General features: G+C 35.3%; 2 protein-coding genes across 2 annotated transcripts; both read left to right on the top strand.

Annotated features, from left to right (window-relative positions):
- Nucleotides 1-431: 431 nt before the first annotated feature.
- LOC114268500 (pyruvate, phosphate dikinase, chloroplastic) lies at nucleotides 432-9,693 on the top strand. Its single transcript, XM_082877413.1, has 19 exons — nucleotides 432-464; nucleotides 1,314-1,544; nucleotides 2,822-2,959; nucleotides 3,089-3,248; nucleotides 3,807-4,042; nucleotides 4,131-4,259; nucleotides 4,404-4,583; nucleotides 4,870-5,007; nucleotides 5,208-5,372; nucleotides 5,464-5,625; nucleotides 5,720-5,809; nucleotides 6,234-6,372; nucleotides 6,613-6,790; nucleotides 7,110-7,239; nucleotides 7,687-7,815; nucleotides 7,976-8,113; nucleotides 8,247-8,324; nucleotides 9,194-9,285; nucleotides 9,400-9,693. Exons 1-19 carry the CDS (start codon nucleotides 447-449, stop codon nucleotides 9,440-9,442), a joined length of 2,574 nt encoding a protein of 857 aa, XP_082733539.1. The 5' UTR covers nucleotides 432-446; the 3' UTR covers nucleotides 9,443-9,693.
- A 3,539-nt stretch (nucleotides 9,694-13,232) lies between these two features.
- On the top strand, nucleotides 13,233-15,744 carry LOC114311116 (uncharacterized). The gene is made up of 2 exons (XM_082880434.1): nucleotides 13,233-13,634; nucleotides 14,998-15,744. Exons 1-2 carry the CDS (start codon nucleotides 13,233-13,235, stop codon nucleotides 15,742-15,744), a joined length of 1,149 nt encoding a protein of 382 aa, XP_082736560.1.
- Nucleotides 15,745-18,926: the final 3,182 nt, after the last annotated feature.

Below are 18,926 nucleotides of genomic sequence, written 5' to 3'. Positions count from 1 at the left end.
TGCCACCTATAGCATCTCCTCTCTACGTGTCAATTACTGATAAACTCTTTCTGCATGCCCAAGCAATCCTACACTACACCACAAAGGATCACCATTTACTATAAAGTTTTAAACCAAAAATATTGGGCTATTTGCAATCTCCATCTCTAATAAAAATCCATCTTTGCAGTGAGTAAAGTGGCTTTTGAGACAAAGAGAGAAACCATGAAGGTAATGTTCATTCATGTATTTGTTTCTGATTTTCAAACTTTCAATAGAGAAAGGTTACAATAGCTAATATATATAGAAGAATTCAATCAAATGGTTTTTTTTTTTTTTAATTTTATTTATTATTATTACTACTATTATTATGTGTATTTGGAACTAATGTTGCAAGTAGTGATAGTAATTTGTGTTGCTTGCAGCAGAGAGTCTTTACTTTTGGCAAAGGAAAGAGTGAAGGCAACATGGGCATGAAGTCCTTGGTGAGTTATTTACATCCTTCTACTTGTACAAATCCATGTTTTACTTTTATTTTTTGGGTTATTCTATAGTTTAAGACCAATCATTTTTTCCTTCTTAGAAGGATAAATGGAAACCACCAGTAAAATTGACTATGTAAATGTCACATTTATTGTCATTATGAAACAAGAATAAGAACAGAAAAATTTCACTAAAAAAACCAATGAGCTTTAGAAGTGACTTAAGATTTATTGTCAAAAATCTTAAGCATTTTTCAAATTTAAACAGATCCAAAATCAAATGAGCAATGCTAGGTATCATGAAAAAACTTTCATGAAAATGATCATGAAAGATTTATGACCCTTGGATTACACTTAAAATAAAACACCACACACTAATCAAGGTAATCAAAGGGTCATAAATTTTTCATGACCAGTTTCATGAAATTTTTTTCATGATCCCTATCTTTTCTCAAACCGAATACAGGTCGGGTGAAGCAGTTTGCCTCTAGAATTTGCCACTAAAATGCACTTGAGTGCATGTTTTCAAAAAAAAAAAAAAAATACATATATAAATCAATGAAGAAATTTATCAGTTTTAATAATTAAAATTATATTTCTTTTTTTTTTAATGAATTTATAATTTTGTGTGTGCGTGCGCCCGCGTGTTTAGAAATGCACTTATTTACAATTTTCTCTAGAATGTTAAAATTCAGATATACACACACACTCGAAAATTCATGAACTTCCATGGAAGTTCTCTTCCATTTATGGCCTAACATTGTGAATTGATGTTCCAATCCAAGTCATAGTAGATTCACAACTTCCAATGGAGTTCGAATTTCTATACTATGTGTGTATATTTGATTTCAGTTGGGAGGCAAAGGAGCAAACTTGGCAGAGATGGCGAGCATTGGATTATCAGTACCTCCAGGACTCACCATATCAACAGAAGCATGTAAAGAGTATCAGAATGGGAAGAAACTACCAGATGGGTTGTGGGAAGAGATATTGGATGGGTTGAAGATTGTTGAGAAGGAGATTGGGGCTTTTCTTGGTGATCCTTCTAAGCCTCTCCTTCTCTCTGTTCGATCTGGTGCTGCTGTGAGTTTCTTCCTTTTTTTTTTTTTTTTTTTTTTTTTTTTGGTGCATTGCTGATATTTGTCTTGACTAGGTTCTGTTTGTTTAGGTAGAAAACAAGTTAGCCAAAAATGTTTTTTTATGAATGCCACACACTATTATTGTCACCATTAACACCACTACTAATACAACTACTAGGACGAGTAATGTTGGAGGCCCACATTTTAGACGTGAAATATCCAGAGTAATGTAGTAAGGGAGTAGAGTCCTATATGATCGAGTGTGTGATAAATTAAAAATTGACACCCACATATTGTAGCTAAATTGTGGGAGCTTTATTAGGGTCTCGAACATTTCCCCTATTAGGGTGTAGTTTTAATGTTGCAATCAAACATATAAAAATATTTTTCATATTTTCTAACATTTGGTATTAGAAAAAAATTAAATTGAATGAAAAATGTTTTTTATGATAAACAAAATAAGTTTATAGTGTTTTTTACTTTTGAAAGGTAGAAAAAGTTTTCCAAATTATAGTCTTACTAATGTCACCATACTATCTCCGCCGACCACTATTAATACAACCACTTGCACATTAGTTTCAATGTCTCTATTAAATATAGAAAAACATTTTTCACAGAAAATAATTTTCAAAAATTTTCGTGGAAAATGTTTTTCTGTAGAAAAATGTTTTATGGAAAAACAAAAAGAGGGTAGATATCGTTTCAATAGATGACATGATCTTGAATCCACGTGAATAGTTAAAGAAAAAAAGTAAAGTAACTAAAAATTGTAAATTTGAGATGAGCTCTAATTCAAATGCTACTAGGTCTAGGAAGCCCGCCAAAAAAAGCAGGCACTAATAATAAAAATTTATAATGAAAGTTACAACTAGAACAAAATTTTGTTAAAATAAAAAGAATGCTGATACAGAAGTCTAAACATTAGAATCGGGGCCAAAATCACAGGTGCGTTGGACTTCTGACTCTCCAGTGTTTGAGAAACTCCTTGGCTACATGTCCTACTTCAATAAGAATTATGAAATTTCTTAATCATGATTTTCATTCCAAAAACAGATACATGTATAGCCCCGACTCCACCATTTAATAATTGTTGGTTATAGGAAGAGTCACGAACACACACACACACACACACACACACACACACTGTGTGCTTGTAGAATTTTCTCTTATTAAAGAAAGCTCAGCTTATGCTATAAGAAGTTGCAAAGCACTTGATTTGAGCAAATGGAAATGCAAGTATGAAACTACATATGTACACTCATCTTTATATTTATAATTCAGATATCTATGCCTGGCATGATGGACACTGTTCTCAACCTTGGTCTGAATGATGAAGTGGTTGCTGGTTTGGCTGCTAAAAGTGGAGAGCGGTTCGCTTATGATTCATATAGACGATTCCTAGATATGTTTGGAGATGTTGTAAGTGGTCCTTTATATTGAATTCAATTTTCTCTTCTCAAATGAGATAAATTGACTGTTTCAATCCTGACATGTTGTTATGCATTCACCTTTTTTTTCAAATTCTTGAAAATACTCTTTGTATTGAAGGTCATGGGCATTCCACACTCATCATTCGGAGAAAAGTTAGAGAATTTGAAGAATGTAAAAGGAGTTAAGCTTGATACTGAGCTAACGGCCTCTGATCTAAAAGAGCTGATTGAACAATACAAGAATGTCTACCTTAAAGCGGGTGAAAATTTTCCTTCAGGTACCTTACAACGGATATGCATTTGATACAGCTAGATACGTATCAGATATGCCAAATAAGTATCCAATTATTTGTCTATTTATTTCCAATTTCGTATATGGGAGGATGCGTGAAGGATACCGCAGGATTCAAAACACAATTTCTGGAAGGTTTTGGTTGGGGTCAAACTGTAAATAACAAATTCTTGTGCAAAATCAAAATGTGAACCAAACCTGAATATTTGATCGAATCCTTGTTATTGCTGGTTGTTAATTGAATGATTTTTAATGTAATCTTTGATGAACATAAATTTCTATTTTGAATATTAAGGAATTTAATACCGGATGTTTTATGAATATACTCCTGTTTCTGGTTTTATTTTTATACATAATACTACAATTATAACAATAATTTTATTTTTTTAACTAACGTATCCTTGCCGTACCTGTATCATTTTTTTCAGGTTTTCTCAGATCTCCGTATTCATATCCTATCATATCTGCATCCTTGCTTCCTTGGTTGAGATGCATATTGCTATTGTCAAGTTTATAACCACATTATACTTGTGTTTATCTGCAGACCCAAAGAAACAATTACAGCTGGCTGTTCAAGCAGTTTTTGACTCCTGGGACAGCCCAAGAGCTATAAAATATCGGAGCATTAACCAGATAACTGGGTTAATGGGTACAGCAGTGAACATTCAATGCATGGTGTTTGGGAACATTGGAAACACTTCCGGGACAGGGGTCCTCTTCACTAGGAACCCGAGCACCGGTGAAAAGAAGCTCTATGGGGAGTATCTAGTCAATGCTCAGGTCCTAAAATTCAAACCCTGTTTGATTTTTTTTGTAATTGACATTTTAAGTCAATGTTGAGAGATAGCTGCTTAAAATTTTTGAATAGGGAGAGGATGTAGTAGCTGGAATTAGAACACCGGAGGACTTGGACACCATGAAAAGTGCCATGCCTGATGCTTACAAGGAGCTTGTGGAGAATTGTGAAATTTTGGAGCATCACTACAAGGATATGATGGTAAAATTTCTCATCTTGGTGGAAAGATGATAACCTTTCAATTTTAAATTTATTGCTGATGATTTTCTTCGGCTTTGATTTCACTATTGTGATATAATGGTACAAATAAAACATGATATTTCTTTGAATTTATGCTGAGTATAGGATATAGAATTCACTGTCCAAGAAAGTAGGCTTTGGATGTTGCAATGCCGGTCAGGCAAGCGTACCGGTAAATGTGCAGTGAAGATTGCTGTAGATATGGTTAATGAAGGGCTCATTGATACTCGGACTGCAATTAAGATGGTCGAGCCACAGCATCTTGACCAAATTCTTCATCCCCAGGTATATATTTATGTTAAAAGTGGTTCAAAGGTTCATCATTCTGTCTATCTAGTTCTAAATTAAAGTATCAAATGCGCATTCTTAGTTCAAATACAGTTACATGACCACGGAATGCTGAATATTTTTCATTTTCTAATCAAATCATTATGTAATTTCTTTGAATCTTCCAATTATTTTTAGTGATCTATATTGCCTGCTCCTTAATTTCCATTTCATTCTGGTAATTAAAGGTCTCTTTGGGAGTGTAAATAGGTTTGATATATCTAATGTCACTTCATAATTGTAGTTTGAAGATTCATCTACCTACAAAGACAGAGTGATTGCCAAGGGGTTGCCCGCTTCTCCAGGAGCAGCAGTGGGCCAGATTGTATTCAGTGCCGATGTTGCTGAAGCATGGCATGCACAAGGAAAAAGTGTCATCTTGGTATGCTCCTATTCGATTTTTTTTTTTGTTTTAATGGTTAAAGCTGATCAAAGATCCATCTCTAGTTCGGCAACAGCAGTACACTTAGTAACCAGTGAAATTTCACTGGTTAGCAATGCAAGTACTGGTGAAATTTCACATAAAACATGATCCAACTTCCTGATCCTGGTTCAATTGTTGTCAATTATGTGTGGTTAAAGGTGAGGACAGAAACCAGTCCGGAGGATGTTGGAGGTATGCATGCTGCTTCTGGAATATTGACAGCTAGAGGTGGTATGACATCTCATGCAGCTGTTGTAGCCCGTGGGTGGGGAAAGTGTTGTGTTGCTGGTTGTTCTGATATCCGAGTCAATGATGCCGAGAAGGTAGACTTTTTAATATTTTTTTAGTGGTTCAATAATTTATTTTATTTTTTTTAAAAGAAAGAGGAGGGATCAGTATTTCATTGTGGTGCAGGTTGTTGTGATTGGAGACAGAGTTTTTAGTGAAGGGGAATGGCTTTCAGTCAATGGATCTACCGGTGAAGTAATCTTGGGTAAACAACGACTCTCTCCTCCGGCTCTATGTGGTGATTTGGAGACTTTCATGTCTTGGGCCGACAAATTTAGGCGTCTCAAGGTGCTGCAGCCATTTATGTTGCAATATGCCATGTGTGCTTGGCGCATCTATCGTTGAACATTTAAAATTTGACCAGTAATGTGGTTTATGATAGGTCATGGCAAATGCCGACACGCCTGATGATGCACTAATAGCAAGAAACAATGGTGCTGAAGGGATTGGACTATGTAGGACAGAGCACATGGTAACTACTCCTTAACTGCCTCCTTGTTTGGTTGCGTTTTCGGTTTTTGTTTTCTATTGTCATTTTTCAGAAAACAATAGAAAATTTGTTTGGCAAACTGTTTTTGGGATTTTTTTTAAAACAATCCACTTTTTAGGATACTACCGAAATTTATTCCCAAATTTTCAAAACTATTTACACACAAAAATGAAACAATTGATGTTTTCAAACTTTTCATTGTTTTTGTTTCTGAAAACATGAATGAAGTTGGATGGGAGCATCTGTGAGTAGGATGCTTGTGGACTTTTTGGTTGAAGTCTTACCCATAATGGAATGAAAATAAACTAATTACTTCCAAATAGATACAGTGGCCAATCTTGTATTGTATTAGATGTGGCTGGTTTTTTAAAATCTCTTGAACTCTTCATTTGTTGGGGTGTTTCAGTTCTTTGCTTCGGATCAGAGGATAAAGGCTGTGAGAAAAATGATAATGGCAGTTACACCTGAACAGAGGAAGACTGCCCTAGACGTGTTGTTGCCTTATCAAAGATCAGATTTTGAGGGCTTATTCAGTGCAATGGATGGTACTTTTTTCTTCTATCAACACATGTAAAAGATTTCCGGACACCGTAAATAATGTATCAGATCATCTTATGTATATGATCAAACGCATGAATCAGTAGCTTGATTTGCAGGGCAAGTAACATTTAGTAATTGCTTAATACAGATTTTCTAATTTTTTTTTTTTTAAAAAAGGAAAAAAAAAAAAAAGAGTAATAAGCTCACTTCTGCTGTAATATAAAGATGAATAATTGATATTGCAGGCTTCCCGGTGACAGTTAGACTTTTAGACCCTCCACTCCATGAATTTCTACCAGAAGGTGATCTAGGAGAGATTGTCAGCGAACTAACCAAAGACACTGGAATGACTGAAGATGAAGTTTATTCAAGGATTGAAAAATTATCAGAAGTAAATCCCATGCTTGGTTTCCGAGGTTGCAGGTCCGACATTCCATCTAATTTGTTTCTTGATAATTCCTTGCTGAAGCTAGTTTCTGAATTTTTCTAGTTGACTATAATTATGTGATAAAACTCAATTGCTATGTGATATTTCTTGACATCATGATATGTTAATTTTTTTTATTGCATGGCAATTGACTCATTTTATGTGTGCAATATATAGAAGCATTAAACTCATATATATATTGGTTATTGCTTTGAATGATGATAAATTTTCACATTGGCCTACAATAGCAATTCGAGAAATATCAGCACAGCAAATTGCTGTTATTTATGTTGGGTTTCTTTGACATGTCCACAGGCTAGGGATATTGTACCCAGAGCTAACTGAAATGCAGGTGCAGGCTATCTTTCAGGCTGCCATGTCTATGAGCAAGAAGGGAGTTACTGTTCTTCCCGAGATTATGGTTCCCCTTGTCGGAACACCTCAGGCATGATTCTTAATCTTCCCTTTCTTTTCCCATAGTCAAGGCTTACCATTTCACCATTAACACAATTTTTTGACTTTACTGCTTATTCAACTCATATGGAATCCGTAAAAATATTTAATTTATAACTCAGTTTCCTACTTTGACATCATTGTTTGAATGAAGTTCTACAATAACAACCACATTTTGTCACCATAAATGACAGAAATTTCTTTTTTTTTTTGGGGAATCGAATCATCAATGATTTAAAGTAGATAGATTGAACAATAAATAAAATTTCTTTATTTTCTTTTTCCTCCAACATGCACTTGTAAAATATTAGAATTCAGTAGGGTGAGCCCTAGTTTATTTTCCTTAACCGATCTTGATAAATGAAATTAATGGTTTTTTCTTTACTCATTTGTAATTTTGAGTATCCAAGTTCCTCATTTTTGGCATTTTGAGTGGCAGGAACTAGGACATCAAGTGAATTTAATTCGTAGCGTAGCGAAAAAAGTGTTCTCTGAGATGGGATTCTCATTGAGCTATAAGGTTGGGACGATGATCGAGGTTCCTAGAGCTGCTCTGATTGCAGATGAGGTATGTTAGATGAACTTATTTCGGTTATTTATTTATTTATTTATTTGATTTAAAATGGCTTCAATACTTGGGGAACCAATATATATTCTGGTTAGATATATTAGAAGTTTGTCAATTATTGTCAATCCATTAACTTATATTCTTTAACCGGTACTTGTAGATTGCAGAGGAAGCAGAGTTCTTCTCCTTTGGGACCAATGATCTCACTCAAATGACATTTGGGTACAGTAGAGATGATGTTGGAAAGTTTCTCCCCATATACCTCTCCCAAGGCATCCTCCAAAGTGATCCCTTTGAGGTCTGTTGAATCATATGCTTTTCCAATTGGTTCACAGGAGAGTTTCTTTAATGCCTGTTTTTTTGGGGCAAAAAACTTTGCATTTTCTAGCGTTTTTTCAGGTGCATAGAATTGTTCAATATTTTGTTCTCAGGTACTTGATCAAAAAGGTGTGGGCCAACTTATCAAGATCACCATGGAAAAGGGTCGTAGAGCTAGGCCGAGCTTGAAGGTGAGTAGCAGCAATTCTTAGGATTGTCTGTTTGAGCTGATGAAATAAAAGTAAAACCTTTTATAGTCTTTGGCTTTTTATGAGGGAGTTTGCATTTTATGATTGTTGTGACCTAGGAAACACTGGACAATTCATTTGAGTAATAGTGTTCGACATGTATCATGTTTTGACCTATGAAACGTGGATTTCCCATTTTAGTAGAGTGTTCAACATGTATCGCAGATAGACACGGCTTGGATGAGCATCCTTCTGTCGTCAGACACTCCACATGGCATGTTAATTTTTTTTCTCTCTCTAGAAACGATGGGAACATAGTCCCCCTCCCCTTTCTCTTCCCATCCAAATCATGTGATGTTTGGCATGAGATGCTCTTGTCCCTATTTTATAGACATGCTTTTTTAATTGGTGTTTAATTAATTATATGTGGTTGATGAGAACTTTGTAAAAAGATGGAGCAGACCTTCAAGCCAATTGGCTAAGCCCTTTGAAGTTTGGGAAGGAAATAGCAGGTCGGCCTTGCCTAAACATTTATGAAGCATGGACACCTTTCAGGAAGAATCAGACGCATTGGGGAACACACACACACATATATTCGTATATTTTTCATTTAGTTTTTTACCGGAATAGCATAATCAAGTTGATTAATTTGATGAGAATCAATATATAATATTTTAAAATATGACATGTAAAATATATACAAAATTATATATTTTGGATGTGTCCCTTACTTGTCCTCACTGCATTTTTTGGAAACTTGCATGTCTGTGCTCCTTTAAGTTTAAGTATTATCTTGTTGTGAGGGTTTCATCAAGTTTCAAGCTTTTCATTAGTTGTGCTCTGACATGATGTGGGCGACGATAACAAAACAGGTTGGAATATGTGGAGAGCACGGGGGAGAGCCTTCTTCTGTCGCGTTCTTCGCGGAGGCTGGACTCGACTACGTTTCGTGTTCCCCATTAAGGTACCTATATATATATATACATATATGATTGTCATGTTTTATGTTACCCAATTTGTAATCTGCAAGCATGAATTCCTCTAGATTGTGTTTCTGATTGTTGGTTTCTCTTCACAGGGTACCTATTGCTAGGCTAGCTGCAGCTCAAGTTGCTGTGTGATGATGAAATTTTGGTTTTTGTTTGGTTTCTTTGCAATCTTGTGCGATTATGACTTTTAAATCTTGTGCAATTATGACTTGTAATTAAAAGTATAACTATGTTCACAAATTAAAAAAAAAAAGAAAAAAAAAAAGGAGAATAATAAAAAAAAGAGTCTTTGAAGTGGGAAAAGGATATCAGAATGTGTACTGCAGTCATGCAGCATATATAATGTATGAATATTTTGTTTAAACCTCAAATTTTTACTCAAATTTTTCTTTGTTCCTTTATCTCTTTAATTAAGTCATTAGACTTTTATTCTTGTTTCAATGTGATGTTTCTAGCACTTTCATTAAAGTTTTGGATTAAACATGCTTACACGAGGGGTACATGAGCACATTAGGTGCAGTAGAGAATGAAATTGGAGAAATTACAATTCAGTCTACTTTTCAAAAAATAATTACAGATACATAAAAAGTATATATATTTATATATTTAATTATAAATAATTATAAAATTTATCATTGGTTTGTAATTATTTTTTATAAATACCATTTATTTGATATTTTTCCAAAGAAATTTGTTGGACAAATTATGTTGGTTGAAATTTGGGGATATAATTGTTGTAATTAGAAAATAAGGGATCAAAGCAAAATTTGGGTGAAAATTCAAGAGTGAAAAGTATAATTTACATTTTAATTTATGTATTATGTAGATTTAAACTTGGGGATATTTTCACCCACTCTTCCCGCTTAGTTTGCACACATTTATTTATTTATTTATTATTTTTTTACTGTTTAATTTTTTCTTAAAATAAAATGATCATAATACCTTTAGCTTCTCCATCTTAAGTCCTAATTCTCAAACCATCTTAAATCTTGATTCCCAAACTATCAACCACCACCACCTTCTATTGTTGATGTTATTTCTTTCCTCATTCATTTCCACTTTAGCCTTCCTTTCTTCCCATCGTCCCTCTCTAACACCTCATTCTCTCGTCACAACCTCTCTTTCAATTCCCTTTCCTTCTGTTGCCTTTTTTCATCTAGCCTGCTTTTCTGCTCTACTACCATATCTATAGCCCCTTTCAATTCTTTCTTATATTTGTCTTTTTCCAAAATCTAGGGTTTAAGGTATGGTAAGAATCGAGTCTTTTTCTCAGGTCTATGTCTTAAGGTGTTGCGTGGATAGAGGTTGGGTCACTGTGGTGGAGGTTGAAGAGGGGTGATGACTTACAGTTTGAAGGTCGAAGAAAGTGGATATAATAGGTTGAATTGAAATCTTAAGGGCAAAATTTCCTTTACCCCATTGTGTTTTGATTTTGGAGTACTTTATCTCTTGTAATTCACCTCTTATAATTCAAATATAGGTGGAAAATTCCCTTATCATTTTGGACTAAAATTCAAAGCTAACTTTGTTAAATGTAAGGGTAAAATTACCTAAGGGGTTGTTTGGCATCTACTAGATAAGATAAAAAGCCAAAAAGTTATCAAAAAAGCCAAAAAGATCCTTTATCTCGGAAGATTGGGCGGCAAAACCCTGTCTGACTTTGTAGAGGGTAAAATTACGTTTCTGCCCTTCCTTTTTGAAATTGCATCAGTCGAATATATCACAGAATATACACGATCAGAAAGCCCCTTTCCTTCTCCAACCTCACAAATCCCTCAGTTAGTTGAACAAAGTCTAGTCTGTCGAAGACACCGCCCACTGCCGGAGATCCGTCACACCCTTCACCTTGCACCACCGCCACAGCCGTGCCAAAGGCAGACCTCGACGCCATCACCTGAAAACTGTAACAGACAAGAAGGACCATCCCTCGTCCAAATTTGCACCACCGCCGACCAGATCTACACTACTTCGGCCCGTATCCCCCAAAGAACAAGGTAACATCTCTTCCATGCCACTGATTCTGGGCATGTGAACCAAATCTGTACATTTCCCCATTTTCGGCGATTTGGTAGTTGCGAAGAAAATCAATGATTTTTCCTGAATCGCCATGTACTCTCTGTACTATCACACTTCCACTTTCCAACCTTTTCTTTTGTTTACCTTCTTCATCACTCTCTCCTCTGTTCCTCCACTTTCCTTTGTCTTTAATGGTTGCCCCATAACCTAACCCCTCTATCATACAATATGCGTGGTTTGATGTTTTAGCCTTCTGGGTCTCTCTCTTTTTGGTCGGTGAAGATGACCCACACAGCCCTTCAAAAAATTTGTAGATTTTTTTGTCCTGGGTGTCTGATGGTATTGGGGATTTTTTCTTCCGTGAAGCTTTTATTTTCTCAGATACCCATTGACAAAATATTATATATTTTGACAAATTTTTTCTTGTTTTTTTTCTCCTGGTAATGTTGGGCTTCTATGCTTGTAATGTTCACAATTTTCGGTTTGGATATTTCACAGTTGCTTGAGTTTGTTGGGTCTTTAATTGTTCAATGATGTTAAACTTTTCTAGCATCCAAAGCACATTGTCGAAAATTTCGGCCCTCATGTTGTTCACCTTATAGATATTGTAGGTGGAGTATAATTATTGGTGTTCAGTGTTAATTGTTCAGCTTATAGACAGTGTTGTCCAGCTTATAATATAATTCTTCTCATATTTATAAATTATCTCATACGGTCAAAAAAAAAACATAATAATGGTATTAACAAAATCCTCTAACTTGGTTTGTTAAAGAAATGGAGTAATGTTATATAATTCATCTCGTGTTATTATTAAGAAATTCTATAATACACTCTTTCGTAGGATTTGTTATATGTCTTCTTTTTTTTAATAGAAGGGTTTATTAAAGTTTTGTTATGATCTTTTCTGATATTTTTATTTCTCAGTTGATGTTTCAACCATTTGGGTCTGTTTATTTTTTGTTTCTTCTAACATCTACAAAACAAAATGGAGATTAGTGTTTCCAGCATCGTTAGTGTATGAGAACAATTTTTATTAATGAGACCTTATCTGCATTTCATAAAAGGAGAAATAACTGTGCACATTGCTTAAAACATGAATGATCATAGTAACAGGAGAAACAACTGTTTTCCCTTTTCCAATTATCTTGAGTAATAAGCACATGACAAGCAATTCTCAGAAACCAATTTCGATCCAAAATTTAGGTTGCTGCTCTAAAGATAATATATATTGCATTTCATAGAGTTATATTCAGTACAATTTAATAAACAGTTCAAAGCTTAAAAGATCTTCCAGGTGAATAGCATTTCAGATTAACAACTGACAGCTTTTGGTAATGGTAGATAACAACTTTTCTAAATGGAAGCCACAAGGATGAGTTGGTTTGGAATGGATAAATGAATCCATGGATATTCATGATGCATCTATATTATCTCACAGGCAAGTTGCATAAATACCATACACTATAGCAGTAGAGCTCCAATATCGAATGATTCAAAAAAAATTAAAAATACAAAACAAGTACGTAGGGTGATCAGATTCTGTCTTAATCAATTTTAATGGGCAGAACTCCATACTATTGAACTAGCTAACTGGGACCATGCTACATAGGCACAACAGAGGCTACATTTGATGTATCATTGCAGTGAATATATATCTGTGCATGTTTATATATGAAAATCCTTTTCAGAGCAGTAATCCAACAATATAGAAGGCATGAACAAGAAGAACCGCATCAAGAATGAACATGAAACTATGAAATCCAGATACGGTCTTACTTTTTTTTTCAATTGTTTTAACTAGATGGATGGGAATTTCTTAAATACATATTGCTATTTACCATTTTCATGTTGTGCCAATGGTAATTTTTTGACATTTTCACAGTTACTGTTGCATTGTAGTACCGCAATGGAGCAGTCACAATCGCCATCCACACCTTCGAGACATTTGCGTAAGCGGGGTGGTAAACAGTCTCAACCGCAGTCCAGACTAGCTCACAAAGCAAATTGGGACTCTGACACGGTGCGCATGTTCTTGCAACTTGTTATCAAAGAGTTGGACTCAGGTTTCAAGGGCAGCTTCCATACAATGACAATGCACGGATACAGGGCTATCGCCAAGGCCTTCGAGGAGCGTACACATAAGGTCCATGAGGTGAAGCAACTGCAAAACAAGTACGCGTCACTGAAAAAGGATTGGCAGTCGTGGTCACGCCTGATGGACAGCAGGCATGGGCCAACCGGCATAAGTTACAATGAAGCAACTGGTTTGATACAAGCATCCGACGACTGGTGGGCCCATTATGAAAAGGTAATAATTCCATCATCTTCTTTGTCATATCCAACGTGCAAAATTAAATATATGTTACAATATATTTATCAAAATTCTTCAAACATATTTTAATGTGACCAAAAACAAGAACTAAACTTGGTTAGACTTTTCACCCCAACAACCGTTGTTATACTTGCCAAGTGGCCTATCAGTCTCTCTATCTCCCTTCCTATGTATGACTGTTTTGTGAAATTTGTTTAACTACTTTGTGAGTTTCTGTGGCCAAGTACTTGACTGACTTCACTTCATTAGCTAATGTCAGTACTTCACTAGCTAATGGATTCATTGGTACGTAAGCATGGGCAAACAATCTTAACATTCAATTTGTATTTCCCTTATTGGTGCCACCTCTACTTTTCCAAAATTGTGTACATGTCTTCTTTTCTATAAGGCTCTTTGCTGCGTTTAATTGATAGGAAATGAAAGAAATACGAATATGAAAACTATTTTCCTTTTCTGCATATGAAAACGTGGGTTCCACCATTGTCATTTTGTTGAAGAAAGTATTTTTTGCTTAAATCATTTCCTATACATAAAAATTGAGATTATGCAGCTGTGGGAGAGTTATAAAAATTCCTGACTGTCAGGAAAAGTAATCTTTCCCGCTGACTGTCATAAAACAAGCCGGAGTTAATTTCTTATCATATATTACATTATCTAAAATGGCTCTGAAATAGCTCTGAAATTCAAGGGCTTATCAGTAAACATACATTTTGGGGTTTCTCTGAAGCTGAGAACTTGTTTTTATTCTCTTTTAACATTCCTGAATTGGATGTACCTAACATCCATGGTCGTGCTATATCTGCTTTCAAGGCCACTGGATAGAAGTAATGTTGGTTTTTATATTTTTTGTTTTTTAGAAGTTCTGTTTCTGATTCACAGCAAACTGCTTCATACCAATAAATTGCAAAGTTTCATTATTGATTGGGGGTTATTTATTTCAAGCTTCATTCTATGATATACTTTTGGAAAATATGTCTTACCTTGCATTTCCCCCTTTTTTTTTTTTTGCTTCAGATCCACTGCAGAATTTCAATTCATGAATATTGAAGAATTTTTAGTGACTTCATCTCTGACTTCTACAATTTTATCTTATCCTGCACTGCTTTCACAATTGGGTTCTTAATTTAGCAATCAACTATACTTTATAATCCATACTTATAAACAATGAACATAATCTGGCAATCAGTCTGTAAACATCACTGCAAGAATTCATGCAATCTGGTAACAACTTCTTTTTTACTAAACCTGTAACATAAACAGAATCTTCCATGGCTGTTGTTGTGTTTATCCTCCTTCCTTGATTCACTTTATTATGTTTACGTGTTTGGGTTTTCCCCAGATTGACAAGAATGCACTGAAGTTCAAAACGAAACCGTTGGAGCATATGGAGCTAATGCGAAGGGTGTACGAAGGTGCAACTGCAACCGGGAAATTCGCATGGACACCAGGGGCAGCGTTCGAACCTGTGGCCACGGAGGACAATCCGTTGCTGGTAGACGAAGAAGACTGCGAAGACAGCAGTGGTTTGCCCCCTTTCCAGCCATCCGTGCAGCATGGACAAACTGTCCACCACAGTTCTGCGCAAGAGGAGGACATCCCGGTCAGTGTACATGCTGCGGCATCGGCAATTCACGCTGAGGACATCCCGGTCAGTGTACATGCTGCGGCATCGCCAAATCACGCTGATGACACACCTACGAGTGGCCAGAGCAAACGCAAATTCAGTCGCACAACACACTCGCAGCGGAAAAAAGGGCAGAGTGTCGGCGCATCGCTCTTGGCGAGTAGCATGGAAAACCTTGCGTCTTCAGTTAAATTACAACAACGAGAAGTCCGCGTGCATCATGAATATGGAGATTCGGCCTTGGACTGCATTCGTAATTGTATGGCAAGGTTGTACTCCCTACAAGGCTTGGACCGGCAAGACCCACTAATCCTTTACGGTATGTCGCTAATGGACAATCCGGCAAATCAGGCAATACTGTTGCAGCTTCCGACGGACGCAGACGTCATTACTTGGCTGCGAATCAAGAAGTCCCACAGTATGGCTGGCCTATCAGCGCCAACTCATGGCCCCTGGTTTTGACGGCCTCTGTCACCGGAAATGGCTCATGTTTCATTAATACCCTGCATTTGTTCTTTTAATTGTTGCTACCTCCTATGTTTGTTTTATGTTTATTATTTCCCCTATGTTTGAGAGTGGCTGTCGGATTTTTTAAAAATTATGGAATCGGTGTGTGATGTGTTAGATGTTTAATTCGGACTTTGTATGCAGCAGACATGTTATTTATAAATGTGTTGGATGTTTTCTTTTCGTTCCCTTATAAATGTGTTTCGATTCTTAGGTTTTAAGGGATGCTAACAAAGCAGCTTACTGAATAGTGATGGCCCACCTTTTATGAGTGTGTTGTATATCTGTGGTCTATGGCTATTCAGACCATTCATAGTGATGACCCACCTTTTATTAATAGTGATGACCCACCATTCATGAGCATAGCAGCTGAACGAACATGGCTATTCAGAGCTGTAAATGAGGATTCTAACTTCATGTTTACGAGATGTCATTTGCCCCAACTTGTCAAGACTATTGATCTTACAAGACTTTACAGATTGACAACACAGAGCATTGGGGAAATCTTCCGGTGGTGCTCGCAGAAAGAAAAAGTGTTAAATTAATTGAAACATTTCAATTCAACTTAAAGGCAGATGTGTTAATTCGAACTGTTAATGGATAGAGGTTGAATGGAATTAAATCCTTTGTAGTCTGTAAAAAATTAAATGACAATCAGAAATGAAAGAAATATTTGTAAAATCGTGATTCTTAAAAAATTAAAATATTCACACACAAAAAAGAAAAATGTACTAGTAATTTTGGTTTTTTTTTTTTTTTTTTGTATTAGTATTAGTTAATTTTTTCTAGCAAAATTGACAAATATTATATTTTCAAAGTGTATATTAGCTGTGTTCACAAATAATTAAAAAAATTGTAACAAAGATGATAATAATGGATGTAAAGTTTTTAAAATATACATACATTTTCGGACAATAATGGAACTGACAGAGGGAGCCGTAGGCAGATGGACTGGTGCTATGGTTTGTACCTAAATATTTGCCCAAAGATTGTTGTGAACTTCCTTCAATATTGTCCATTTGTGAGTCTTGATAGATGCTACAATTGTAGACCATAGGTTTTGCATGGCAGGTTGTCTTTTGTGAGTCTTGATAGATGCTACAATTGTAGACCATAGGTTTTTCATGGCAGGTTGTCTTTTTTTTTTGGGTAATGGATGTCACGTGAACACTGTTGCGCTCATGGGAATCTTGACGTATAAAAATTACATTTTCAGTCAATATGTGCGTACCCTGTATGTGATGGATAGCTTTTGTTATTTTACATTATTAAAATGTCCAGTTTATTATCATGGCAAAAATTAATATGAAAAATACGTTTTTTTTTAATTTATTAGACAAGTTGTCTAATAAATTAGCATGGCTGCACAAAATATTATTTTGTGGACATTATTAAAATGTTTTATGGTTCTCACAAAAAAGTAAATCAAACGTGATGGCACCCTTGACAACAATGTCATGGACCTACATACAAAAGCTACGCATTTGTGTAAACATGGCCCCCACAACCTTGGCCATTATATTCTTCCCCTCTTGTCTATTTTATTTCTTCAAGAGTTCACAGTGTGGTTTTCTCTCTGTCCCTCTCTCACCATCAACTTGAATTATTTTATTTGCTTGGAAGTGTTTGAAGTTGTTCACATTTTTCGCCAAACTCAAAGAACAAATGGCAAATGACGCAGGTCCGAGTCACCGCGTTGCACTTTCCATTCCCGCCCGGGAAGCTATCGATGAAATTGCGAGGGAAATGGTGGTCGAAACTGATCACAACTTGGTAGAAGCCTATAACAGTGTGGCAAGATATTATTACAACAATTATTACAGAGTCCCTCGAAATACGTCAATACTTTCGGGACGTTTATGGATGTTTGAGTTGTTTAACGGCCACCAGGGCCGGTTTGAAGATAATGTCAATATGTCACAACCAGTGTTCTTGTTGTTATGCGATGCGCTTCACAATTTCGGATTGACGTTGCCGGAGCGCGAGCATGGCGTTTCGCTGGAAGAGAAGGTAGCCATTTTTATTTGTGCGTTGCAGGGTCTATCTTGGAAACATTTGCAAGAACGGTTCCAACACTCAAAGGAGACATTGTCACGCAATTTTCATGAGGTAATGCAAGTTATGATACCGTTTACATCGGTTCATAGTAGGAGTCTTACGCCTGAACAAGTACAACAAGGGGGCCATCCACATTTACGGTCACAGCAGCGGTACTGGCCATTCAAGGTGACAATTTCCATAAACGTGCAAATTTTTTTAACGCTTACAAAAAAACCAGGATGAGGCCAAAATAAAATAGGCTATCAATCACCATCGGCCCAATGGGTGGTATGTGTGTCAAACAAAATTAAAAAACAAGTACTAAAATTGTAACATGAATAAAGTATAAACAGTAGCAAAATAATTTATTCAAAAAGAATTGAAGTCAGCCTGCATACTTGATTTTAAGATAAATTATATTCACATCTGTAAAATAATGAACAAAATTACCGTTAAACGTGTCAATTCTAAATATTTTTTTTTTCTTCACAGTAGTTGTAATTTTGATGGTATTAATAGATGATGAAATTATTATATTATGGTTACATATTTTACATTTCAAAGTTTGTTTAACAATAGTTAGAAATTAGGTAAATTGTAAATATACCTGATGGAATTTTCTTAAAAAACAAATTGTTTGCTGTGATTTGAAAAATCAGAACTACTCCTTCATTTAAAAAATTTATTTTTAACAGAATTAACTTCTCACAATAAAATTTATAATTGCTCTCCTATACATTCTATAAAATAACCTAAATTTATGAAACAAATTTTTAACATTATTAAAACTGTTAATTATAAATGATGATTTATTAATAAACTGTTTGACTAACAGATGTGCAATGGTATTATCAACTAACTAACTTTTTTATTTTAAAAACAGAACAATATAATTTTATAAAGTTGAAAGATTAATAATTGTAATTTTTGTTATTGTTTTTCCTTTTTCTCAAGTCAAAAACCAAGTACAGAATAATGTTGGGCTTCTATGGACTAATCATAGACAGCTTACATTGATTGTGCAAACTTTTCGATATATAGCGCTTGTTGAGTACTTATGTTAATATGTTAATTGATTGGTGCGTTGCGTAGGACTG

Source organism: Camellia sinensis, chromosome 7, assembly GCF_055761805.1.
Source record: "Camellia sinensis isolate YWXY chromosome 7, ASM5576180v1, whole genome shotgun sequence".
Classification (NCBI taxonomy): Eukaryota; Viridiplantae; Streptophyta; class Magnoliopsida; order Ericales; family Theaceae; genus Camellia; species Camellia sinensis.
Note: the sequence above shows the minus strand (reverse complement) of the source record. Positions and strands in the feature narration are given on the sequence as shown.

What these genes read in the sequence shown, in the direction of transcription:
- LOC114268500 (XM_082877413.1), top strand. An exon ending in AAGGAAAAAGTGTCATCTTG is followed by an intron (nt 5,008 to 5,207) that starts GTATGCTCCTAT and finishes GTGTGGTTAAAG; the next exon opens with GTGAGGACAGAAACCAGTCC. An exon ending in GTTTCGTGTTCCCCATTAAG is followed by an intron (nt 9,286 to 9,399) that starts GTACCTATATAT and finishes TTCTCTTCACAG; the next exon opens with GGTACCTATTGCTAGGCTAG.
- LOC114311116 (XM_082880434.1), top strand. Translation starts at nt 13,233, where the DNA reads ATGGAGCAGTCACAATCGCCATCCACACCTTCGAGACATTTGCGTAAG. An exon ending in GGTGGGCCCATTATGAAAAG is followed by an intron (nt 13,635 to 14,997) that starts GTAATAATTCCA and finishes GGTTTTCCCCAG; the next exon opens with ATTGACAAGAATGCACTGAA.